Source organism: Callithrix jacchus, chromosome 3 (assembly GCF_049354715.1).
Source record: "Callithrix jacchus isolate 240 chromosome 3, calJac240_pri, whole genome shotgun sequence".
NCBI classification, from domain to species: domain Eukaryota; kingdom Metazoa; phylum Chordata; class Mammalia; order Primates; family Cebidae; genus Callithrix; species Callithrix jacchus.
In genome coordinates this window covers 77,038,679-77,066,586 of record NC_133504.1, presented here as the reverse complement: position 1 = coordinate 77,066,586, position 27,908 = coordinate 77,038,679, and the positions used below count along the sequence as shown (strand labels likewise).

Sequence of the window (27,908 nt, the reverse complement as noted above, 5' to 3'; positions counted from 1 at the left end):
ATGTTCCTTTTCACATTGTTCTCTGAATAGCCAGCAATGAGAAGAGAGGCAAGGAAAAGTTTGTCTCCCATAGCCCTAAGACTGACTTGGCTCAACTTCAGAGATACTTTGCAGATTGAGAAAACTTAGATGTATAAAGCATAAAAGCATGAGGTCTGCAGGTAATGGTAATTACATTTCTTTCATTCATCAAAAACAACTTTAAAGCATTCATTTGGACTTTACCATAGAACGGTACTAGTTATAGTTCTATACTAAAATAAAATGCTAACACCAAGCCTGGTAGTGATTTATATAGATTTATTATAGATTTATAATAAAAAATGCGATTGGAATTCTGTATTTACACATGCTCCATTTATATACATGCAAACAAATGTCAATATTAGTGGTAAAATTTTAGGGGTTTAAAGAGGCACATTTCCTATCTACCCACCTCCATGTATTCATGACTCTTAAGATGAGTTTTCATAAGCAACATTTAGATTTGTGAAGAGAAAAAAAATGAATATTTCTAGTACCTATCCTTTTTCTTTTCCAGCTTTTGTTTGAGAAAGGAAGCAGCATATAAAATCTAAAACAGAAACTAAAGCTGTAAGACCTTCCATATAATACATGTTCATACTCATGCACGAGTTGACTGCGATAGGTCAGAAGATCTTTGAGCAGAGTAATGCACTTGCATGTGTAAGTACTGCATCTAAGTGATACTCTTAGACACACACGCACACACACTCATGTTTCTTGAAATAACATGTTAACTATACTATGTAACCCCAAGAATATATTACCAATGAAGACTTTTATGCTGCAACTGCTGATCATGATTAACTAATAAATGCTTTTATGTAGGCAACAAACACCATGAAAAGGAAAATAAAAGCCAGTTATTGTGAAACAAAGACAAATTAAAAATACACAAACATCTTAAGTGTTAATATACAAAGACAGTGATTACAAAGGGTATCTGAAACCACCCACATTATTGACTATCTCTTAAAATAACTTAGCCAGTTTCTAGGACTCTATTACTTAGACTTTAGAGGCACCCAAGAGTCGGGTCTTTTCCCAGTCAAAATCCTTCACAGCAGAAAACAAACGACACTTTGAAGTAGGTACCTGAACTTCAGCTTGCCTGTAAGACTTTTCCTCTTTGACTATCTATGCTTTTAATAATCATGCCTAAAATATTCTCTTTTTTGGTTATTACTAAGTAATTTAAAAGTTTTATTCGTTCAGGACTTGGAAAAGAAAAAGTTTTAGCAAGCAAATGCTAATATATCTGAAACTATCTGTAAATACTTGTCTTTTGGATAAACAATTTACAGCATACAAATAGTCTTCTAAGGACTTGTTTTTGTTTCAGTCCTCTGAAAGGAGAGAGTGGTGTACCACTCTTTGTTGTAGGTCCTTCTACACTATTTTCTAAGTATTTCCTTGCCTATAAACTTTCAGCAGGATAAGGCCCAGCACCTCTTCCCTATCCGTTTACTCCATGGTATAGCAACACCAGTTTTCAGGGTAATTTCCCCAGCAGCTGTGTGAATTGTGACTCATTGTTGATTACACAAAATTGGTATTTGAACTCCTTTCAAGTTTTACATTCATCAAATAATTGGGATATAAAGCATCCTATGTAGAGAAAGCAGCATTCAAAGGAATATACAGGATGTGTTTAAATAATACACACTACCAAATTTTACAGATGTCTTTTTATATTCAAATGATATTAAACACACTACAATATTAAATGGAAAACACTTTAGATCTAAAAATATGTTGTTGCAACAAATGACATAGTGAGAAATAAGACCAAAATTTATTTTTATAAAATAGTCTATAATTTCAGATATAAAATACTACATATAACTATATTTAAATATCTTCTAAATTATAATTTTAGGATTTATATTTTTTAAAAGTTATCTCTGAGTTTCAAATTTAGTATTTTACATTCAAATGTATATATTGAATCTTTCTTTTTAAAACTGGAATTGGGCATGAATAGAATTCTAAAATGAGATTCCTGAAGTCAAAGAACTGCATCTCAGATAACCCTTCTTCTTAACTCATTAGAACCAAATAACTTCCTTAAACTATACTTCCAGCAGGGTGCAGTGACTCACACTACCAGCATGTGAGGTGGGGCTCACGCCACTTTGGGAGGCCAAGGTGGGTGGATCACAAAGTCAGGAGTTTGAGACCAGCCTGACCAATTGGCAAAACCCTGTCTCTACTAAAAATATAAAAAATTAGCTGGGTGTGGTGGTGTGTGCCTGTAATCCCAGCTATTCAGAAGGCTGAGGCAGGAGAATCACTTGAACCTGGGAGGTGGAGGTTGTAGTGATCTGAGATCATGCCATTGCACTCCAGCCTGGGCAACAGAGAGAGACTTTGTCTCAAAAAGAAAAAGAAACAGACAAAAAACTATACTTCCTCGCTTTTGAGTGGGTTCCAGTTAAAGAAGTTCATGAGTTGGGCTTCATTTTAATGTTTTTCTGGTTTTTTGGATTCCTCTAGGTTATTTTGACATCACTATTATATTGTATCATATCATCTCTCTAAACAAGCTGTTCATTGTATGTTACTGTTAAGTATTTTGCTGAAATATAACCTAAAGGAAGAAATGTTGTTTCTTGCTTCAATTTCCCTTAAGCATTAGTGACAGTTTCAATCATAACAATTGCCAGGTTTGTACTTTGTATTCTGGATTCCTAATTATGAGGGATGATTGAAGGTAATTCAAAAGTGTTTCAGAATTACCTACTGCCAAAATTCTGGAAAATGTCTTTTGCAAAATGGAATGTTAATGCTCTAAGGACTGTATCTGCACTAACATGTTCTGTGCACTTTTATGGAAGGACAGGGGAAAGGGCTATATTGATCATAAATAATGTGGAAATGTCACTATTGTTCTGCCCTCTGTCACCAAATATGGAGAATCTATTTGGTTTCTATTTTTAATTACATATATTGGTATACTGTTAATTTCTAAAGCAAAATGGTCTAAATTCAAGAGGGGTAGCCTGATGAATGTTTAAATGTGACAATCATTTTTTGTGTAGAATTTATAAAAGTATCCCAGACCATGAATGTCTGCATCTGAATGAGTAAATAATGCTTCCTAAGAATTCTCTAAAATGAGCAATATTTTGATAGATGTTTTAGTTATCAAATATCTCTTTATTTTTAAACTCATTTGTTGCATATTTAGTAGATAAGATCAATTCTTGATTTGTTTTATAAAATAGCAAGTATTTATTTTCCTATTACACTTGAGACTTTGATAACTCTTATTCTTACCCTTATCTGCAAAGAAATAGTTGGATATCTTGATTTATTTCTATTTAAATTGGTAAAACCAGCTGCAACAACCAGTATTTGCAAGTGAGTGCACACACACATAGACACATACAGACACACATACACACAAAGAATAACAATAAAGTAAAGAGGCCTATTAGGAAAGTATATTAATAAACTTCATTACAGAGAGATGGCCAAGAAAGAGAGCCATGACTCCTTTCTCCATTTTTATGAGAGAGAGCACAAGTTGCATTTTGCAAGGCTACGAACTTGTATTTTTTTTCCCCATTTATACCATTCAGTAAGAATAAGACTCTTTTTGGTTGCATATGCATCACAGACTCTAAATGTAGGCAAATAAGAACTATGAGACCAGTAAGTTACTTTTGGCTACTTCTGTTATGCTGATCAGGTGAGAAAAATCTGGGATTCATATTAGGAGCCTTTCTGAATAGTTTAATTCCTTTACAGCCCCCATTAGCTGTCAGCTACACTATGGATATTGTCCATGTGCACTTTGAGGTAGTCATTCCTTGTAAACTTCTTATGGCAAAACTGGCATTCTGCCAGTGGACGATTGGGATTATGAGTCATCTTGTGTCGAATCAGCATTTTCTTCAGGCTAAAAGCCAAGTCACAAACCTAGAAAAGACCCAAAGACCAACCATATTATACTGAAAAACCTGAAGATACACCAATTTATCATTTATAATACATATTATGCAAATTTCTATGATTAAATATGTAGTAACAGGCATAAAAACAAAAATCACTCACGGAATAAACAAACATTAACACCCACACTATTGGGCAAAGAAAATCAATGAGTTACTGCATTTAATAAGTGTCCTTTGTACCTCAATCACCCTTTCCTTTTCCCAACTGTTGGATTTAAATGTCTCCAGAGAAACAACTCCCTGGGGCAACAATACCTTTCTTATCCTAATGGAATGTATTTGCCATTTTGTAAACTATTGAAGCAAAACGCTTTATGGTCTAGATGGCATCTCTCTCAATAACCTAAAGGGCATAAGACATTTCTCACTGGTGATCCCCTCAGTTTATTACCATTTGTAAAATAAAAAGCTAATGTTGTTTTAAGTATCATAAGCAGAAATTTATTGCTTGCTATTTCATTTATTATTTCTAATATACATTTTGTGTAACTAAGGAAGGTAACAAGTTTATTTTATATAAGCTCTGCCACATACCCACCTGGCTCAACATGCATGAAACAGCCCTGTAACTAAAAATATTAACACAGAAAATGCAAGGCACAATTATCCAAGTTACAAAAAAGTAAAATGGAATTTAAAATTTGATGGTATTCACAAAAATTCCACTGACATGAAACTCTTCAAAAGCATATCTGTTGTGAAATAAGACATGTTAAATAAGTAAAACACCATGAAAAATATAATGAGAGAGGAAATTGCTTGTAAAAAATACTGTAAAGAAAGCTGGAGTTTTAAATGAGGTTAGGCTTGGAAAAATCTTATAGCAAAACAAAACAGAACAACAAAAAAAAAATCCTTGCTCTCTTTCTTTATGGAGGAAAGAAGATTTACATTCACAGTAATAAGAAACTCAGAAAGCCTTTGGCCCCTAATTTGGTAAGGAGCAGGTAATCCAATAATAATGAATTTTAACACAGCAGCAGCAGCAGTATAGTGTGGTACAAAGAAAATAAGCCACAGAGTCAGATCTCTTTCCAAGGAAGCCTGCTCTGACCTCCCAATTTAAAACTGAAACCTGTCACCCTTTCTGGATTTCCTTTACTCTGCTCAAATTTACTTTTTACACAGGGCTTGTCACTTTCTTTCCCAATGTGTTTACCTCCTCTCTTGTTTAGTGTCTCTCTCTACTCACTAGAGTCTCAGCTCCATGAGGGCAGGGATTTTCGTGTAGTTTATTCCCCTATGTATCCTAAAGGGTACGACAATTTCTATAGAGTAAGCACTAAATAAGTGTTTGTCAAAGAACAACCTTGAGTTTGAATTTCTGACTCTATTATTTACTAAGGACATTAAATGGACCGAGCATGCCTTTTATCTTTAGTTACCTCACCTGTAAAATGACAATGTACTTGCCTCACAGGATGATTAAGATTAAACAAAATACTCTTTGTAAATAAGGACTATACTGCAGACACTCAACTGTCAGTGCACATTATTTTTCTCTTTCATCTTCCTCAGCATATTGGAAAGAATTGACAAATGTTAACGAGAGAAAGACAAGTCCAACACAAGTGGAATATAAAGAAAACACCACTGTTCTAAAGAGTGGCAGTCCCCTGGAATAGACCAGTGGCTTTGCAAACAAGTAATTTCCAAAAACAAATATCATGCAGCCAATTAATCTCAGGAAATGACATTTTTCTTTTGGAATAGTTTGTAAGCATAAGCTTTGTAAGTCAGTATCTGAGGCAACTGTAAAACAAAGCCAAGTCCACATTGCAAAAATCAGAGGAAAAGGGTAAAGACCCAGGAAACATGAAACAGCATAACATACGATGACAGACTACAAAGTATATAAATTATAATAATCAATATAAAAGTATTAATTATGCTTGTTAAAGGATAAGATTCAATTAGGATAAAAAGCAAAATGCAAACACATACTGTACTTAAGAAATACATTTACAAATATAATACACAAACAATTTTAAAAGACAGATTAGAGTTTGTGTGAAAGTGCACAAAATGATGTTGAAAGAGTATAATGGGTACTAAGCAGTACATCCTCAAAGAATCTTGGATAGACAGAGAGAGAGAGCAAGCCTTTGAAGAACCAGGAGTATCACTTTTATGAATGTCTCCTAGTCAAAGATTTATATATATGATGCTCATATAGTATAATATATATATGTGAAAATTATAAAGGACTTACTTGGCTAAAGTTAATGAGCATATTCATTTTGATATCATCAGATGCAGAAATATTTTTCAGCTGCTAAAAATACTAATCTTTGTTTTTTGAGTCAAGATCTCTCTCTGTTGCCCAGGCTGGAGTGCAGTGGCACAATCTAGGGTCACTGCAGTCCCAATCTCCCTGGTCTTATATCTTAGCCTCTGGAATAGCTGGAACTACAGGTGGATGCCATCATGACCAGCTAATTTTTAAAAAACTTTTAAGCTATGAGATTTTACCATGTTACTCAGACTGATCTCAAATTCCTGGGCTCAAGTGATCCTCCTACCTCGGCCTCCGAAAGTGCTGGGAAAACAGACATGAGACACCACATCCAGCCAAAATTGAAATTTCAAAAATACTTAAAGGCAAGAAGAAATGTAAAGAAAAGAAAGCAGAATAATAAGATTAATCCGACTTAGTCTACAATATTGAAATAAAAGTAACTGTATCTGTATTAATAAGTATATGAAGGAAATATCAATAGATTAATTTAGTTGACACTGGTTGGGAAATGGGGGATCATTTTATTTGTCTTCATTTGTCTCTGTATTTCATCCTTCTCTAATTAAAAAGCACATTTTCATAATCAGAAAGCAAATATTTTGGAATGAAAAAATACAGTTAGTTGGGTGATGGGTCCATGTTCACTTAGCAGCAAGACCATTCACATCAGACTTCTGTCTGGGACTTCTGAACTCTCCAAACAGCTCTCTAAAATGTTATGGATAATCTGCGCATTGCTTACTCCTGGCACTTCTGAGCCCTCATTTAACATGAATTCTTGGCATCGTTGGACATGCCTGATCACTTTCCCTTGTCATTCCTTTAGTTTCCATGATGACCTACTCTCCTTGTTTTCCTTCTAATTCTCTGGCCTTTTATTCCCCTTTGTTTTCTGGTATAGGCTTTTCCTCCATCCTACGTCTGCATTTCAGTGCCCAACCCTTGGCCTTCTCCATTCACTATGTGTTTTCTCCCCTGGTGATCTTAATCATATCCATGCCTTTTGTTACCACATATATGGAGATCACTAGTAGCAAGTAACATTTCTGATCCAGTCCCCCCTCTGATATCGACAGTGGAGTATTTAACTGACCACTTGGATAATTCACTGGTACTACAAACTTACTATGTCTAAAACTCAACTCAGAGTTCTTGCCTCTCAAACCTAAGTCTCAAAAAATGGTCCCACCCTCCACCTGGTTTGACTGCAAATGTGGCAGTTAACCTTAAGCCAATGTCTCACTCTTCCCATTTTATCTAATTAATCACAAAGTTCCACCGGTTCTTCTTTGCACATTTTACTCAAAGACATGAAGACACCCAGTGGTCTCCATCTCCACTGCTACCACCTGAGTCAGAGACACTAACTGCTTACTTAGACCAGTGCTTCTCTCTCATTAAGAAAATATTTTAGCATGCAACATGCAACTGTAGTATGTGTATTTTTAACTAAAACATACTATGTTCTACTGTATTAATATATGTTATTACAGACATAAAAATTTGAAGATAAAGATGAAATAGATATTTTAATGCTAAATTAATATTTATGGCTTTATATTTTCACTAGGCAAGATTTTAAGATGGGATACATATTTAGGGCCAGAGTCATCTTTAACAAATATATAGGCAAATATATATGTATTTCAGATGTCTCCTTAATAATTTCCATTTTTGACTTACTTCTTACCACATATGATGATGTCACTGTATTTTATCTCAAACTGCTACAGACTAGTAGTATTAACTATGTTGCTTTCTTTTTGTTACCTTGTGTTTATATCATTAATATTATTTTCAGTCTGAGGTTTCTGTACAGGCTTCTTTTGGCCACTTGTTCATTTCGTAAGCATTATTTTATTTAAAAACAGGTAATATAATCCATATCTCTGTTAATCCAACAGACACAAATTGCAATTCTAACAGTGCACTGAGAGCAAAGAAGTGCATTGGGACTGTCAGCCAACCAGCACCACCATGGAATTGACGCTTTTCACTTTGATCACATGTGATACTGCACCTCAAAAGAGACAGGCCAACAGTGCCCAAGCCAGGGCACCAAAGTCAAATCATCTATTTAATGATAATGTTTAATTTTGTTCCTGTTTTTAAAATAGCCACATACAATACATACTGAGGAATACATCTAACCAAGGTGGTGAAAGATCTCTAGAAGTAGAACTACAGACCACTGCTAAAAGAAATCACAGATGACACAAACAAATGGGAAAATATTCCATGCTCTTGAGATTAGAAGACTCAATATCATTAAAATGGACATACAGCTCAAAGCAATCTACAGATTCAATGCTATTACTATCAAATATCAAATAACCAATATCATTTTTCAGAGAACTAGAAAAAACTATTATAAAATTTATATAGAATGACAACAACAACAACAGAAGCCCAAATAGCCAAAGCAATCCTAAGCAAAAAGAACAAAGCTGAAGGCATCACATTACCCAATTTCAAACTATGCTGTAAGGCAACAGTAACTAAAACAGCAGGATACCAGAACAAAGCCAAACACATAGACCAATGCAACAGAATAGAGAACCCAAAAATAAAGTCACACACCTACAGCGATCTAATCTTTGACAAGGTTAACAAAAATAAGCAACAGAGAAAGGACTCCCTATTCAATAAACAGACTGGGAAAGTTGGCTAGCCATATGCAGACAAATGAAACTAGATCCCTACCTTTCAACATATACAAAAATTAATTTTAAGATGAATTAAAGATTTAAATGTAAGTAAGAGGCCGGGCGCAGTGGCTCAAGCCTATAATCCCAGCACTTTGAGAGGCCGAGGTGGGTGGATCACGAGGTCAAGAGATCGAGACCATCCTGGTCAACATGGTAAAACCCCGTCTCTACTAAAAATACAAAAAAATTAGCTGGGCATAGTGATGCATGCCTGTAATCCCAGCTACTCAAGAGGCTGAGGCAGGAGAATTGTCTGAACCCAGGAGGCGGAGGTTGCAGTGAGCCGAGATTGCACCATTGCACTCCAGTCTGGGTAACAAGAGTGAAACTCTGTCTCAATAAATAAATGAATGAATGAATGTAAGTAAGAGCTTAAACTATAAAAATCCTAGAAGAAAACCTAGGAAAGGCCATTCTGGACATAGTTCTTGGGAAATAATTTACAAGTAAGTTCTCTAAAAGCAATTGCAATGAAACCAAAAATTCACAAGTGAAATCTAATGCAACTAAAGAGCTTCTGCTCAGCAAAACAATCAATAAAATAAACTGACACTTGACAGAATGAAAGAAAATATTCACAAACTTTGTATCCAACAGTTCTAATATCCAGAATCTGTAAGGAAATTAAACTATTGAACAAGCAAAAAACAACCCCATTAAAAATGTGCAAGACACATTAACAGACACTTCTCAAAAGAAGACATATAAGTGGACACAAACATGAAAAAATGCTCATCATTACTGAACCTCAGAGAAATACAAATCAAAACCACAATGAGGTATCATCTCACACTAGTCAGAAGGGCTATTGTGAAGAAGTCAACAAAACAATAGATGCTGGTGAAGCTGCAGAGAAAAGGGAATGCTTATACACTGTTGGAGGGAATGTAAATTAGTTCAGCCACTGCAGAAAACAGTCTGGAGATTTCTAAAAGAACTTTGAACTACCATTCAACCTAGTAGTCCCATTCATTATTGAGTGTATATGCAAAAGAATACAAATCATTCTACAAAAAAGACATATGCAATTACATGTTCATTGCAGCAATATTCACAGTAGCAAAGACATGGAATCACCCTAGGTGCCATGAACAGTGGAATGGATAAAGAAAATGTGGTACATATAAATCAAGGAATACCATGTAGCTAAAAAAGTGAAATCATGTCCTTTGTAGTAACATGGATGCAGCTGAAGGCCACTATCCTAAGTGAATTAATGCAGGAACAGAAAACCAAATACTGCATATTCTCACTTATAAGTGGAAACTAAACACTGACATAAAGGTGGTAACAATAGAGACTGGGGACTAGTAGAGCAGGGAAGGAGGGCAGGGGACAAGGGTTGAAAACTACTGGCTACTATGCTCAGTACCTGGCTGATGGGATCATTTGTACCCCAAACCTTAGCATCATGCAATATACCCATGTAACAAACCTGCATATGTACTCTCTGAATCTAAAATAAAAATTGAAAAAAAAAAACAAAATAAATGGGAATCAAAGTGGTAATGTTTTCTTCCCATTTTCCAATGGATGTCATGTATGCCTGCTGGGATGTACATGTTCTCACTCTGAAAACTAAAGCCTAGGTAATTACAATAGCCAGCTTCAATCATCCTCAGATAGAGGTGGTACAATTTCCCCTTTCTGCACGAAATGTTTGGAATTATGGGGGGCATCTCATTGTCTCAACAAATAGGAAATATTACTTGCATTTTGCATAGGGGCAAGCATGCAAGTAATCCCTGAAATGTGCATGACACTCTCACACAGGCCAAAAGTAATGCACTGCTAAATACTGTCTAAATCTCTCTGCATTCATCCTCATCTTCTCCAGTCCATGCTCCACGTAACAGTTGAAATGACTTTTTGAAAACATAAGTATCACAATGTTACCTAAAATTATTCCATGGTTTTTCACTGCTTGTAGGGTAATCATTGAGCTCTAGCCAAACTAAACAGCTCTCCTGCAGGTTCTTGAAGATACCACTGGGCTTCCTGCCTCAGAACTTTCTCACTTCTCTTTACCCAGCTTACTCTTACCCTTAGGAAGCCCATGTGAAACATCTGCCAGGTGATGTTGTCTTTTAAATGCTCTCATTGCAGGCTTTACTTTTCTTTCACAACACTTTCCTCAAGTGTCATTCATAATTGGTGTTATTTTTTTATGTCTGTCTCCTTGTTAAACTAAGGAACATGAGGGCAAGGGTAGCCACTCCAGAAATATTTCTTAAATTAAAGAAATAATGGGGGATAGATTCACTGATTGATTGATTAAAACTCTATGGACAGTATAAGTTCCCCCAAAGAATAATCCTGGAGAAATTGAAGAAAGTATCTATGGAGAGTATTTTAAAGTGAAAGAAATGCTAAATTGTTTCTATAAGTATATACTAGAATTCATAATCATAAAGAAGATTTAACATTTATTCCTCATGTTATATTTCTCTCACTCCTTCTCCAAATCCAATGTCAACATGAACAATGGATACCAAATTCTTCAATGGCTTCTTACTGAAATTAGATTCACAATACATTTCTTAATGTGGCTCCAAAGCCTCCAATTCTCTTTTTGACTTCACCCTGCACCCCTCTCTTTCCCTCACTGTGCTCCAGCTCCACCAGCCTTCTCTTTCACCCATGCCCATTCCCAGCCTCGAGTCATACTGTTCCTCTCCTGAAATGCACTTTTCCCCATGGCTGATTCTTCGAATCTTTTAGGTTACTTAGAGTCACTTTCACAGAGAATTCTTCAGTAACTTACTCATTCACAGCCTCATGGCTTTTTTTTCCGTCTCTTTCCCAGCCTTTATCATGAATTATAATTAGATGTTTATTTATGTATTTGGTTGTTTTTGTTTTACTTTAGAGACATGGTCTCTCTATGTCACCCAGTCTGGAGTGCAGTGGTCTGATCATAGCTCACTGCAACCTTGACCTCCTAAGCTCAAGCAATCCTCCCACCTCAGCCTTCTGAGTAGCTGAGATTACAAGAGTGTGCTGCCATGCCCAGCTAATTTTTCTTTCTTAATTTTTTTGTAAACATGGAGTCTTGCTATGTTGCCCAGATTGATCTTGAATTCCTGGGTTTCAGCGATCTCCTGCCTTGGCCTCCCGAAGTGCTGGGATTACAGGCATGAGCCACTATGCCTGGTCTCATGTATTTGTTTAATGTTATATTCCACAAGAATGTGAATTCTATGAGAGCATGGAACATGGCATCTTGTCTACTATTCCATCACAGTGTCCATCACCAGGCCTAGGGTTAACTATCCTACAGCTTCACCATGTGCCAGGAGCCACTCTTAGCAATTTCTAAATATTAACTTGCTTATCCTTACAACCACCTTTTTAAGTAGATACAAGTACTACTATTAAACCCATTTTACAGAAGAAAATGAAAACAAAAGGTTAACAAGCTTTCACAGGTTCAAAGAACTAGGTAGTGTTTCTAGAATTTAAACCCACACAGTCTGGGTTCAGAGTCTATCCTCCCTCCCAAAGGCCAACTATTGCTAAAATATCTTATTTCAAACAGAGATATGTGAGCTCACCCTACTTTTTCCATTTGCTTGGCTAACACCACTAAAAAAAAATTAAAAATCACTGTGAAAATAGAGAAAGGTTCTCAGACAGTTCAGCTTGCCACTGTGGTGGGAGGGATACAAAGCGCAAGCCCATTTACACAGTCACAGGGGAAAATGAGAGCAAAGGCAGGCTGGAAAAAATAGGAAGTTGAGCAAGATCCTGAAATCATTGATAATGGCTCTGAATTACGGAAGTCCTAGAAGCTCCACATTGGAGATGAGATGGAACAATCCAGCAGCTTGCTGAATGAGAGCCAGAGTACAGGATTAAATATCAGGAGAGAGTATCTGATGTCACAGTTGTAAAACTGACTACCCAGACGTTAAAAGCTGTTTTCATGAACTTGAATGCAGTCAGTAAAAGACTCCAAATGATGCTCTGTATAAATCAGATAAATGCAAGAACATTCATTTTAAAAATGAGGGAGAGCAAAAAAGAGTTCAAATAGTACAACAGGGATGCTTCCTTTTCTTTCTACCTGTGATTCTTGTCTAAACCTTCAGCCTATTCCAACTTAGGAGTGTATTAGGAAAATATTTATTCTTACTCTAGGCTACAGGTAAACTGATTTTGTTTTTAAATAAGGTGAAATAAGATATTTAACAGAAAGCACCTTGGGAAATTCTATACAAATATCTTCAATTAACAAATACTTAACACATACAATGTGCCTACCACTTCTGCTGGGAACAACACGAGTAAGAACACATCGTCTTTCCCTTGTGGAGTCTAAGTGGAAATATTTGTAAAGTCACGAGCATAGTTCAAAGAGAGGCTCAGAAGAGACTGCAGTCCATGGCTTGGAGAGAAGAGGGCAGGCTTTAAGGAAAAAGTAGCAAAAGGCCTGGATCTGGAAGGATGAATGGTGGTTTATCATGTCCAAAAATGGGGAATGATATGACAGGGAGAGGAAAGAAGATAGGTAGGGGTAATTTGAGTGTGAAGAACATGGTTCAGGGCCATCATGGTGGCTCACACCTGTAATCCCAGCACTTTGGGAGTCTGAGGTAGGTAGATCACGTGGTCAGGAGTTCAAGACCAACCTAGCCAACATCGTGAAATGCTGTCTTTACTAAAAATACAAAAAATTAGCTGGGCGTGGTGGAGGGTGCCTGTAATCCCAACTACTCAGGAGGATGAGGTAGGAGAATCGCCTGAACCTGGGAGGCAGAGGTTGCAGTGAGCGGAGATCTCGCCGCTGGACTCTAGCCTGGGTGACAGTGCAAGACTCCGTCTTAAAAAAGCAAACAAACAAACAAACAAACAAAACATGGCTCAGTTGGGAGGTAAAATGAGTTTACAAAATCTGAAGATTAGATGTCATCAGAGAAATAAATTGAAAATAAATTAGGGTTGTAAGCTGGAAATAAATCCTGGACATCATGGTGGTCATAACAAGAAAGTGGAAGTATATTTTGTAAGTGGTGGGAATTTATCAAAGGATTCTAAATAGAGACTGAAATTAAAGTATAATTCAGTTAGCAAGCAGGAGAGTATTAAACTGGAGCCGGGGAAGCCAGTACTGTTGTTCCACTCCAGGCCAGAAATGATTTGAACAAAAGCAGTAGTTATTAATTCATTTATTGATTCATTCAAAATATTGAATGCTTCTTATATGCAACCATTCTAGGCTTGAGGATGCAACAGTAAATAATAAAGACAAAATCTTGTTGTCATGGAGGTTATAATAAATAAACAAACAAATTTTTGATGGATATAAGTGCCATGAAGACAAATAATATAAAATAAGAGGTAAGGAAGGAATGGAGATAAGAGAGAAGGTAATTTGAGCAGAGATGTGAAAGAAGCACATGAGCAGGCCATGAAGACACCTGAAGAGAAAGGTGTTCCAGGCAGAGGCAACAGAAAATACAAAGGCCAAGATGTAGATGCTGGGTCAGCCCAATGTATCCAAAGAACAGTATGGAGGCCCTGTGACCAGAATCAGGTAGAAGGTGCTGATGAAGTCAAACAGAGCAGAGTGGGAGGGTGAGGGCTGCAGGTTATGTGGGGTCTTTTAGATCATGATAAAACTGTTTTCCACTCTAAATGAGATGCACAGTCATTGGAAGGTTTGAGCAAATGAATACTATATGCATTTTATGAATATATAATCTGACTTGGGTTCTACAAAGATTACTCTGCATGGCAAGTTTAGGAGAGACTGTTGGAGCAAAGACAGAAGGAGAGAGAGCAGCTAAGAAGGTATAGCAACATTCCAGGAGACTGAGATGAAGCTGTGGAGATATGAGAAGTATTCAGACCCTGAACTTATTTTAATGTAGAACCAACTGAATTGTTACTAGATTGGATGTAGGGTGTGAGAGAATTAGAGAAATAAAGGTGACAATTAGAATTTAGAGATGGTGGTATGTTTGAAACACAGATAGAAGCAAAGGCAGGAATTACTGAGTCTGAGTGAAAGCTGCATGGTAAACTGCTTAGAAAGACCTGGGTTTGGACCCTAGGATCTTTTGTTCTTTTTTGATACAGAGTCTTACTTTCTCACCCAAGCTGAAGTTCAGTGGCACAATCTTGGTTCACTGCAACCTTGAACTCTAGAATCCTGACTTGCTGTGAACTGTAGGCATGTCACTCAACCTGAGTGAACCTTGACTACTTCATATACATGCAGATAACACCTATATATTCCCAAGTTTTAGTAGAGATCAGAGAGAATATATGCAAACTGTGGATCTCTGTGTCTTTACCATAATAGGACCTTAACTAGGATAGTGGCTATCATTCATGGCTTAGGGAAAAAGAGGTGTCCAACATGAGGCTCGTACATGTGGTTTGGGTTATTTGGGGATGGTACAGTACTCAGAGACATGGGAAACTGAAATGACCATGTTGAGAGATTAAGAAAGCTGGGAGATCATGATTTCAGTTTGGAGTACAAGAGAGATGTCCTATAGGCAGTTGAAAATATCTGCCTAGGGTTCAAAAGAGAGACCTGGGCAGGAGAAAGAAAGATTTCAGTCATCACTATAAGTATGCTAGGCCGTTTGCACAGCTTGCAATACTGTATCTAAGAAGTTAAAGTAGTATTGATGACTGATGTGTCATTTGTGCAAAAGTGTAAAAAACTGATTATTTATGTACCTATGTATCAATGTATCTATCTATCTATCTATCTATCTATCTATCTATCTATCTATCTATCTATTCTATCTATCATCTATCCATCCATCCATCTATCTATATGTGTCCATTTCATCATGGTAACTCAATTTGCCAACAAACTGAGTAACCATGATGAAATGGACAAATTTCTAGAAACACAGAGCAATTACCAAAACTGACTCATGAAAAAAATTGAAAAAATTAAAAGACCAATTAAGAGGCTAAATCAAATGAAAAGCATTCCAATAAGGAAAAGACCAGGATCAGGTGGCTTCAGTGATAAATTCTACCAAACATTTAAAGAATAATCAACACCAATTATTCTCTAAGTCTTTCAAAAAGACAGAAGAGGAGGAATCATTCCCCAACTCGTTCTGTAAGTGTAGCATTATCTTAATACCAAAGTCAAACAAAGATGTTATGAAAAAAGAAAACCACAGACCAAAATCTCTTATAAATCTAGATGTAAAAATCCTGAAACAAACAAACAAGCAAAATACTAAGTGAATCTCAGAGCATCTTAAAAGGATTCTAAACCATGGCCAATGCGTAATCAAAGTAATACATCATACTAACACAACAAAGGGGAAAAGAACCATAATCATTTCAACTGACACTGAAAAGGAATCCGAAAAACTTCAACATCCTCTCTTGATTAAAAAAAAGGGCATTTATGAAAAACCCACCATATTCAATACTGAAAGACTAAAAAAAAAAAAATGCAGAGAATGGACGCTTTCCTTATCCCATATAAATTAAATCAAAATGGATCAAAGACATAAATATAAGAGCTAAAAGTATAAGACTCTCAAAACAAAAAACAAACAAACAAAAAAAACCAGAAGGACAAATCTTCATGACCTTGGATTTGGCAATGGATTCTTGGATATACCACCAAAAGCATGATCAAATAGAGAAGAAAAGATGCATAAAGCGAACTTCATCCACATTAAAAGGCCTATGCATCCCAAGATATTGTCAAAAAAGTGAAAAGGAAACCTACAGAATGGGAAAAAGTTTGCATTTCATATATCTGATAATAGCCTAACATCCAAAATTTAAAACCTCTTATAACTCAACAACAAAAAGACAACACTATTTTAAAGTGGGCAAAGGACTTGAAGAAACATTTTTTCAAAGGAGATATAGAAATGATCAGGAAGCATAAGGAAAGATGCTCAACATCATTAGTCCGTTGGGGAATGTAAATCAAAACCATGGTCAGATACCTTACACCCACCAAGATGGATAATTAAATACAAAATAAGGATGGCAAGAATGGGGAGAAACTGGAATCCTCGTGCATTGCTGGTGGAAATATAAAATGGTGTCACTCCTGTGGAAAACAGTATGTCAGTTCCCCAAAAAGTTAAACAGAATCGATATGCCTCTGCAATTCCATCCTAGGTATATATCCCAAATAATTAAAAACAAGTACTCAAATACTTACATGCCCATGTTCACCACAGCACTGTTCACAGTAGTTATAAGGCAGAAAGAAGTGTCCATCAACAGATAAATGGATACACAAATTGTGATATAAAAATATAATGAAATATCATCCAGCCATAAAAAAGAATGACCTACTGATACATGAGACAATGTGAATAAACCTTAAGAACATTATGCTCAATGAAAGAAGCCAGGCATGAAAGGTCACATATTGTATATTTCACTTATATAAAATATCTAGAATAGGTAAGTCTATGTAAGTGAAAGCAGATTGGTAGCTGCTAAGGGATGAGGGGAATGAGGAGTAAATATTTATTGGGTATGGAGTTTTATCTTGTGGCGATGAAAATATTTTTGAGTTAGAGAGGTGTTGCTTGTAAAACACAGTTAGTATATTAATGTCACCAAACTGTTCATATTAAAAAGGTTAATTTTATATTGTATAAATTTCACCTTAATTTTAAAAAATGCATCACCTTGGTAGGGTGACAGGGTGGAGAACACACATACTAGAGACTGGATGTAATACGAAACAGCAAAGGTCTGAGCCATGTGTTACAAGTGGAAATGAAAACAAAGAGGAATTAATGAATCTGAGAGGTCTTTAAGAGGGAGGCAGATTGAAGTGGGATGTGAAAGGGTGACTTCTATACACAATGGTTAAGAGAACAAGATTTTGGAGCAAAGACAGACAGTTCTCTACTGAGCAGGCTGCATTTCAGGAATGTTTAGGAGGCACTTAGAAATATGGATCTCTACTCAACAGATTAGTATGGGCTGCAAATGAAGACTTTGGAGTTTTAAACACATTTTAGAAATAAATGGGACAGAAGCAGATAGAAAAAACTCATCTTGTAACATTATAGTTTTAAAAAATGTAATATGATGGTTCAATTTACCTAAGGAAATATTCAACAAAAGCATTCAGCATAGACAAAAAGATGGGTTATATGTGATGGTAGAAAGACGTCCATATGCAGTTAGTATTTAATTTCGGGGCCATATCAGTTATTTGTGTGGCAGTGCAATTAAACCACCTAAATAGGTTTTGCCTTTATGAAAATGCTTCCAATAAAAGCAACAATTAAACTAACTGAAATCTCTGAACTAGGGCTGTAACTCCATTCAGCATAGACCTTTATATGTGTGTTTCTTTTCTTTAAAAAGTGCAGTTAATAAAGGTATTTTTATGAGTATGCCCACTGGGAGTACATTGTTGCCTTAACCTTACCACTGAAGTTTCATGAAAGGACAAGGAAACATCTTGTGTTTGTGAGTTTCCCTTCATACGGATTGCTTACCCTATACTTTATCCACTGGGACATGCTGATGGAACTAAGTTCTAGAATTTCCCTCAATGCTTAAACAGGATTCTGCCCTGTGCCATATCACAAAATACAGCTTTAATGCTTTTTCTTATATTGATTCCCTAACATCTGTGTCCATTCTCTATCAATGGCCAGTCCTGCACAAAAGAACAGTGGTGCTGTTGGTTGAGAAACTGGCTTTATTTCCTCTAAATTGATCAATGTTCAGATTAATTTTATTGACAACAATAGTATTTATTCCCTCAAAAATCTGCATGCTATGTCAAATATTTCCATTTCAATTCAAATGTCATAAGCAGAAAACCTAGACACTAAGTAATAGCATTATTTAAGACAAAGCAGTTTATATGCATTTTGAAATTTGGTACATGTTTAGCTTTAACTAAGTAAATAATATGTATGACCAGTCAAATCTCTGGTTTAACTGTAATTAACCAGTGAAGAGCTGCCTCAAATCATCATGCATTTTCACCTTGGAAGAACAACTCAATGGTATTAAAGCAGGATACAAGCATGTCTAAAAGAAAATCAGAATTTATTTGCTGCCAGCAAACCAAGATGAATAAAATGATTACAATGTGGTTACATGTATTATGAAAGAAAAAGCTATAAATAGCATGAGACATTAACAGGCATAGGCACATACCAGCACTACAACAGACACACACACACAAACACACACATACATACATACACACCCTTACTTCCTGTTATTGGAAGACACTATGGGAGAAAAAAAAAAGAATTCAACTCACATCACACTGAAAAGGCTTTTCTCCAGTGTGCGTCCTCTTGTGCTCATCCAGGCCTCGCTTCTGGCTGAAGGCCTTGCTGCACTCTGAGCACTTGTACGGCTTCTCCTGCAGTCAATGAAAAGAGACCACCAAAAATGCCAGTGAATGAACAAATGCAGAGCCCTCTGTATTCAGATGTGTGTTATAGGGTCTACAGGATATGGCAGCAAGTTCACATGTATGCCGATATGATTTGGCTGTGTCCCATCCAAATTTCATCTTGAGTTGTAGTTCTCATAATCCCCATATGTCATAGGAAGGACCCAGTGGGAGGTAACTGAGTCATGGGGGTGGTTACTCTCATGCTGTTCTTATGATAGTGAGTTCTCACAGGATCTGATGGTTTTATAAGGGGCTTTTTCCACTTTGCTCTGCACTTCCTTCTCCTGCTGCCATGTGAAGTTAGCTTCCCCTTCCATCGTGACTGTAAGTTTCCTGAGGCCTCCGCAGCCATGCAGAACTGTGAGTGTCAATTAAACCTCTTCCCTCTAAAAATTACCCAGCTTTGGGTATTTCTTCATAGTGGTGTGATAACAGACTAATACAGGTGTTATGAGCTATTTTACATTTTCAGGGGAAATAGGAATAATCCACATCTGTTAGACACTGAAAATGACTAGTTTAAGGCAGTTCACTATTTCAATATCGGATTGTGCTACGTTTCTTCCAATATGTCCTGTCTTTGCAATGCTGGACGCTGGGTGGTTGCTGTGATGTAACTGCTTAAATTCTTAGATCATTTATTTTGGTCTATGGGTACCATGGAAGTCTACTGAGATCCTCAGGGCATCATGAATGAAGAAACTTCGAGAACCCTTGATCTAGATGGTACAAATTGTTTACTGTCCAAGAGAAATTCCTAGAAATAAAAACTTTAGAACTAAATTTCCTACATTTTGAGGGGTAACTTTAAAAATAAATCAACTATGATTTATGTATTTTCCTTTTTTTCCTTTGAGATGGAGTCTCCCTCTGTCATCCAGGCTGGAGTGAAATGGCACAAACTCGGCTTACTGCAACCTCTGCCTCCCTGGTTCAAGCGATTTTCCTGCCTGAGCCTCCTCAGTAGCTAGGATTCCAGGTGTCTGCTGCCATGTCCAGCTATATTTTTGTGTGTGTGCTTTTAGTAAAGATGGGGTTTTACCATGTTGACCAGGCTGTTCCAAACTCCTGACCTCAAGTGGTCCACCTGCTTTAGTCTCCCAAAGTGCTGGGATTACAGGCATGAGCCACCATGCCTGAACAATTAATATATTTTCATTTCTATTACCTCATATTTTTTTCCAGGAGGATTTTCTTTTATAAAATCTAAATTACATTTTTAAATGAGGCATTTTTAATATAAAACAATGAAGTAAACTTAAGGCAAAGAAGTATCTCAAAAGAAAGAGAAAAAAATTTCAAATTCCCTAGCCATCTTTGATACCAGGAACTCAGTCATATCAACATCTTTTTAGCCTGGATTAATTGTGAAATAAATTAATATTATTCCATCCCAACAGCTTGCAAGTTACTACTTAGTGCAACCATTAAAAAGTTTTGTTTGAATTTAAGTAAACTTGCAGTGAGGTTTTTATCAAATATATTTTCAAAATATTGCTATAAACATTTTTGGGCTAGGCACGGTGGCTCACGCCTGTAATCCTAGCACTTTAGGAAGCTGAGGTGAATGGATCACCTAAGGTCAGGAGTTTGAGACCCACGTGGCCAATATGGTGAAACCCCGTCTCGACTAAAAATACAAAAATTAGCTGGGTATGGTGGTGGGCGCCTGTAGTCCCAGCTACTTGGGAGACTGAGGCAGGAGAATCCTTTGAACCCAGGAGGTGGAGGTTACAGTGATCCAAGATCACTCCATTGCACTCCAGCCTGGGTGACAAGAGTGAAACTTCCTCTCGAAAAGAAAAAAAAAGACCACATGTTTGAATTGAGATAGTATATGCATGTTTCTTGTTAACAAGTAGTATTTATATTTTCTCCCAAGTATCAAAAAATATGTAACTTTTTTTGCAGATTTCAGAAAAACAGTATGTAAACAACCAGACAGACATACATGTGCCCACCAACTAACCTAAGAAATCCAATCTTCTCAATACAGATGCAGCTCTCGATTGCCTTCTTCCCCACCACCTGCAGCATTCTCCCATCTCCTCAGGGATGATGGCTCTCTCAGATATGTTAGGTACCATTCCCTTGCCTTTCTCTATATTGTTACTACATATGTATGGATAGAAACTTAGGATAGAGTATAACTTAGCCATTTTAAAGTATGTAAATAGCATCATAGTGTATCCAGTTTTTCTGTGTTCTGTTGGGATGTACTTTATCACTGTTCAACATTAACTTCACAGGCTTTTAGTCCTCACTTTCATTTTTGTGAACACATGTAGCTCATATTTACTAAGTTTCAATGTTGTGCCATATTACATTCAATAGCTGTATACCACAGTTTATTTATATACATTCTCCAATGATGGATAGCTAAGTTATCCCTAGTTGTTCACTCTTATAAATAATGTTGCTCTGAAAAATCTTGTACACTTGAATGTATGTGAAAGCAGCTCTCTAAGGGATGTGTGCCTAGAAGTGGGACTGCATCTTCAACTTTTCTACAAATGAACAAACAGCTCTCCAAAGTTAATACACCAAGTGAATAAACCATTTTATATTCCAATAATCAGTGTATTCTTGTGATTCAATCACTTTATTTTAGATGTTTTAAGACTTTCATTAGGTATGTAAATATATATAAATTTAAAACTATGTTATTGGAAAACAGAACCTTTCATCATCTTGACAGGACCATCTCTATCTGTAATAATTCTTTTTTATCTTGAAGCTATAAAAGCTTTTTAAAATTAGTATTGGTCTGCTATATCCATCTTTTTGCTTTCAAACAGTCTATATCCTTATGTATGGGGAGTGACTTTTATAAACAGTATATGACTAGATCTTTTTAACCCAAACTTTTTGTGATCCAAAGATTACTTTTTTTTCTAAAATGGTAAGTTTTGCCTCTTTACAAATTTGTGATTACTGACATACTTAAATGTATTTCCAATATTTATTTTATGTACTACTATTATCCTATTTGTTTTTCAAGTTTTCCCAATGTATTTTCTTACATGTTTTAGATCGATCCTTTCCCCTGGTATTACTTTAAAAGTTATTATTTCTACTTCTACCCTTTTAATGGTTATCCTTAAAATATTTCATTTTGTATGTTTAAAACTAAAGTTTACCCATATGTTTTCTGTCTTACTGAATAATACATGTACTGTAGACTGATCCTCTTATATATTAGTGCATAGCAGTATTTTATTTATATCTTGATTTTTAATGCTGGTCTTAGTTTGAGCTGCCATAACAAAACACCATAGACTGGGTGGCTATAAACAACAGACATTTATTTCTCACCATTCTGGAGGCTGGAAGTTTAAGATCAGGATATCAGCGTAGTCAGGTTCATGTGAGGGCCCTTTCTGGGCTGCAAATTCCCTGTCCTTACATGGTGGAAGGAAAATACTCTGGCCTCTTCAGCTCCTTATAAGGGCACTAATCTCACTCATGACATCTATACACTCATGGCCATATCAGCTTCCAAAGTTCCCACCTCCAATACCATCACACTGATGGTTAGGATTTCAACATAAGAATTTGGGGAGAATACAAATATTCAGTCCATTGCAATGCCTAATATGGAATCATTATTCTTTTATATAATCAATGTGATTTAGCCTTACACATGTTAACAATTTCTTAAGTTTTCAAGCTTTTTTATGTATCTGATTTTCCAAGGATCTGCTGGTGGCAAATTGTTTTTGAGTAAAAATGACTACTTTTCTCATTTGTTGTTGAAGAAAAGTCTACAAATCCAATGAGATATATAATAGACTCGTTTTACTCTTTGTATTTCTTAATCTCTCTTTACCACTTCCATCTCTTCGTGTTGTACTCTAATTTCTCAAAATCAATTGATTTTAAAAATCAGTTGATCAATTCTTTTTTCAGCTTGCTGTTTAATAGGACCCTAGGGCTTTTCAGTTCTGTTATCATATTTTTAACTTCTAGAAGTTTTATGCGCTTATTTCCCAATTCCATTTATTTTTTGATACAATTTTATTTTTTCTCATAAGCAACTCTTTTTATTTATGCCTATTTAAAATATTCTAGGCATTTAGGTAATTTATTTTATCTAATAAAGCATTATCTTAAGATTTTTGGAAGTCTGGTTCTGCTTTCTGTGGTTTCTCCTGTCTCCTGCTTGTGGCTTTTGTTTCCTTGGGCGTCTCTGGCATTTGAAACCATGAGCACGCGTTTGGTGGTCTTTATCTGTTAAAATCCTGTGACCCCTAGGTTGAGGGTAAGTCCCTCCAGACAGAATTTGTGTTTGCTTCTGCCAGGCACTCTGGGATGCTATCAATCAAAGACTGTTTTAAGTTGATTTATTGCCTTAGGGTTTTCTGCTGAGGCAGATATTGTAAGTCTGAACACCACATTTTAGGGAAGGATTGAGGTTATAAACTCTAAGAAGAAAACTTTCCCTAGCCAGCAATTACTCCAAAACAGTTAAATGTCTCAAGCACCAGCCTTTACCAAAGGTAGATTATGTCTAGTTCCCAATTTTATTTTGAGCATAGCCTTTCTAGAGTCCAAGCATTTCAGTGGTGTGGGATTCCATCTTGCCCTATAATCTGAATATATAGTGGGTCATGTTTTCCCTGACACCATGAAAAGTCAAGTCTTGAGATCACCAACACTGGCAAACACCCTGCAGGTGTTGTATCCTCAACTTAAACTTATCACTCACTTTCGGCTCCATTTTTGCTCACTGAATCCTGAGGGTTTACCATTACTTTTTTTATAAGTTCAGATGTTTGCCGTTTGCTTTGCTTTATCCAGCATTAATAAGCACTCCTTATAGGGCCTCCCCCCACCCCAGATATGAAGTGTCTACCATGTTGCCAGAAATGAAAGTAACGATGTGTATAATTTTAAAGATTTAAAAAAATTTATGTTTAATGAGTCTTCATAGTCATCAGGAAAAATAGTGAATTTTCTTTGCAGTCCAAAAAATATAATGTGCTTTCCCCTCTAGTCTGAATAAATATAATCTCTTTTCAAATATTGCATTATCTTTGGCAACTATTATTTCTTAAAATATTCCACAGTTTTTTAAAAACTTGAAAATGAAAAGGTAATTTTAATTATTTAGATCAGAATTTATTTGAAGTTACTGGGATTTCTTATTAAGATTTTTATTATATCCAAATATTCTACTTAAACTTTTATTGAAAAACACATACAGGCCGGGAGCAGCGGCTCAAGCCTGTAATCCCAGCACTTTGGGAGGCCGAGGCGGGTGGATCACGAGGTCAACAGATCCAGACCCTGGTCAACATGGTGAAACCCAGTCTCTACTAAAAATACAAAAAATTAGCTGGGCATGGTGGCGCGTGCCTGTAATCCCAGCTACTCAGGAGGCTGAGGCAGGAGAATTGCCTGAACCCAGGAGGCGGAGGTTGCGGTGAGCCGAGATCACACCAACCATTGCACTCCAGACTGGGTAACAAGATCGAAACTCCGTCTCAAAAAAAAAAAACAACAAAAAAAAAACATACAAATATATTATGAGAAGAAAAAATGCTTAATCCCTACACTTTATTTGTAAGACCAGAAGTTATGAAGACATGAGGGGCACAGCACCATGGCACCATGGCAGCTGCCAATCACAGGTGAGGGTTTTGCAGAGAACATTCTAAGACATGGCCAGCTGCTAAAATGCCACCCTACGAGCAAGAGGAGGTATCAGGGAAGAAAAGACAATGAAAATCAAGGCCTGAGCACCACAGATTAAGAACAACCCTTCTACTCCCAAAATTTCCTCTTAGGAGACACTGTCTAGGTGAGTATCTGAGACATTGCCCCTACAGACGCTCAAAAGAATGGTTATCTGCTAGTGTACTGAGATTCTGGTGGGGGATGAGGGCTTTGTAACTATCACAAGAGGTTTAAAAATGCAAACATGTATTAATCATTGGCTTAGCTGAATAAATAATGTGTTATACACGCGTGCACACACACACGTTAACCACTCACAAATTGATACTTCTTTATGTTTATAGATGCTATTGCTGATTAAGTTAATCAGCAATTTAATACTTCACTTACAAATGTCATTGAAATTATATTAACTTTCCTTATTTTCTCCTTTACAATATACTACAAGTACAACCACCATGTATTTATATGTGCATGTTGGCAGAAAAGTAAGGGATAAAATTTACACAGTTAGAAAGGTTCTTCCAATTCTAGAAGCTTGAAGACGAACTCATTTGATTAAGTAGTTTACAGTCTGCCGGCTCTTCTCTACCTAGAACAATTTAAAGCCAGGGAGTCCTTGGGGTTTTGCCCTAAGAAAAGCCCATGAAGGCCCCACGATCACGTTTCTACATTAGTCTGGCAAGAAAGTCTCTCTGTCTTAACTAAGTATATTAACAGGCAGCTGTGTTTTCCCTTCAAATGCCTCTCTTCTTCATCCCAGATCTTACACGGAGCCTGCACTATTCCTGAAAGTATCACAAGAAGAGGTATAATTCCCAGCAGATACAAGTCAGACTGTCTACAGTGCTCCTTGGAGGAACTTCTAATGCCTACCATTGGAAAGGATTCCAATTTGTAGTGAATGTCATCAAAGCAAGTTTTAGAGAACTCCTCCTCCAGTAAATGGCTCTTATACTAGAGGCAGAGCCAAGAGGTCATAAGTCACTCACCTCTAAAGTTAAGAGAACCAAATAAACTGAAATAGGAGAAAATAAATTCATTTTCTTCCTCAAAGAGTAGACCCTCATATACCCCCTCCCTCACTAATTTCTTTCCATTATCCCTAATAAACCCTGTCAAAGAAGTACCAATCTGCACATGGTCAACAGTTAGACAGGAAGAAGAGGCTGAGTGGTACAGGGGATGAGGTTGGAGAGGCACTGACTTTTGTTCCTGCCCCTTTCTCTGAAAATTGTGAAAAAAAATTTCTTCATTGCCTCTAGAGCTTTCCTGAGTAGAACAGGTAGTATAAATTATACACTTTAACTCATTAGCTGAATTTAAGCAGAGAAAGAATGATTAGGTTCTTGATTAATTCTGTTTCTGAATGATTACACAGTTTAACTGACAAATAGCTTGTCCTTTGTCATCATAACTTGGGAATCATTACTAAATGGAGGCAATCTATTTGTCAGTTAAACTGTGTAATGTATTAGAGGCAGAATTAATCAGGAGTCTCATCAGTCTAGCTTTAATCAAACAATACTTGGCAGAATTCATTCAAAAGGTAGGATTTATACAGCTCTATGCCCTGTACCTTGTAATCTAGCTAATAAAAAGTCGTATTTTGTGTGGTTAATGCCCACCTACAAGAACAGCATCTTCAAATGTTAAATTTTTTGATAAGATAAACTGAATTAATAAATCTCAACATCATCTGAGAGGGTTATACAGAAACAAAGTTAAAATTTAGATAACCTTTGGAGAACTCTGAATGTGAAGTCCATAGAAATAGAAATTGATTAGAAGCTTTTTTTTAGTTGAGCTAAGAATTCCTGACCAAAAGGTTAAAGGTACGACCCCATCACACAGGCTACCAATGATAAGGATGGGTCAACCTTGGATCCCTGGATGAATCTATCCCAGGATGGATCCTGGGTGGATGATCCACACACAGTAGGTACATAATACAAGATTTCCTGTATTTCATGTTTATGGTTTACATTAGACCACAATCAAATAAAATGGAAAATAAAACCAGGGAGTTCTTTCTCTTATAGTCAGAGGCCAAGGTAAAGGTGTCACAAAATCATAGAACGATGCTTAATATGTTCTCTTTCATGACAGCCTGACTACTGAAACTGAGAAAGGGAAACTTAGAAGCAAAGAAAAGAAAACAGGAAGACTGGTGAGCATGATGAGGACTGTCAGAGCCTGTGGTCTTCTGAACATATATAACCACAGGTTTACTTAGGAGAAGGTTTAACTTGTGAGTGAAACACTAGCTCCTCTGTGGTTATATCGTCTATGAATACACTGGATGAATATGCCTCTTCTCTGTGTCTTGCTCAAAGCTGTAACAAAGCCACAGTGCACATACTTAATGAAATAATTTCCATGTGAGCAACCTGGATTTCAAGTAAAATTTAGAGAATCTTACCAAAGAGGAATCAGATGTGGAAGACGGTCTTTGTCTCTCTCTCTCTCTCTCTCTCTCTCTCTCATACACACACACAGAGATATTTTAGGATATAAAGGGTATGTATATCTTTTGTGCCAAATTAATATTGTTTGGTTACTTTTCTAGATTATTTTATAGCCATAATGTTTATTAAAACTCACAAAAATGATATATTTCACCACATGATTATTTCCTATTTTAAATTTAAAAGTAAATCTTAAAAATTCATAAGGCACCCTCACTAAGGAGAGACCTTAGGAACACCACATCATCAATATACACTCAGACCTTTCTGCAAAAGTGGAACATTTTGATGCCTTTAATTTTATATTATGATTTTTTTTGCCTTAACAAAAATGTTAAAAACAAAGGTTCAGCTGAAAACAAAATAGTGTTTCATTTAAAAAATCCATAAGGCATAGATTTGGTGTAAATGTCTTAAATATGAAATTTCTAGATAAACTAA

The 27,908-nt window shown here is 36.3% G+C and overlaps 1 protein-coding gene across 5 annotated transcripts in view; it reads right to left on the bottom strand.

The window, feature by feature from the left end:
- Nucleotides 1-283: 283 nt before the first annotated feature.
- PRDM5 (PR/SET domain 5) overlaps nucleotides 284-27,908 on the bottom strand; it is a 238,092-nt gene continuing 210,467 nt past the window's right edge. For 4 of the 5 annotated variants that reach the window (XM_002806650.6, XM_035293034.3, XM_035293035.3 and 1 more), the window contains 2 exons: nucleotides 19,180-19,284; nucleotides 284-3,948 (listed from right to left, as the gene is read on the bottom strand). In XM_002806650.6, coding sequence (XP_002806696.1) covers nucleotides 3,784-3,948; nucleotides 19,180-19,284 — 270 coding nt within the window. In that variant the 3' untranslated portion in view covers nucleotides 284-3,783. Of the gene's footprint in view, nucleotides 3,949-19,179; nucleotides 19,285-27,908 lie in introns of those variants that run through there. The other variant, XM_035293038.3, reaches the window with a different exon arrangement.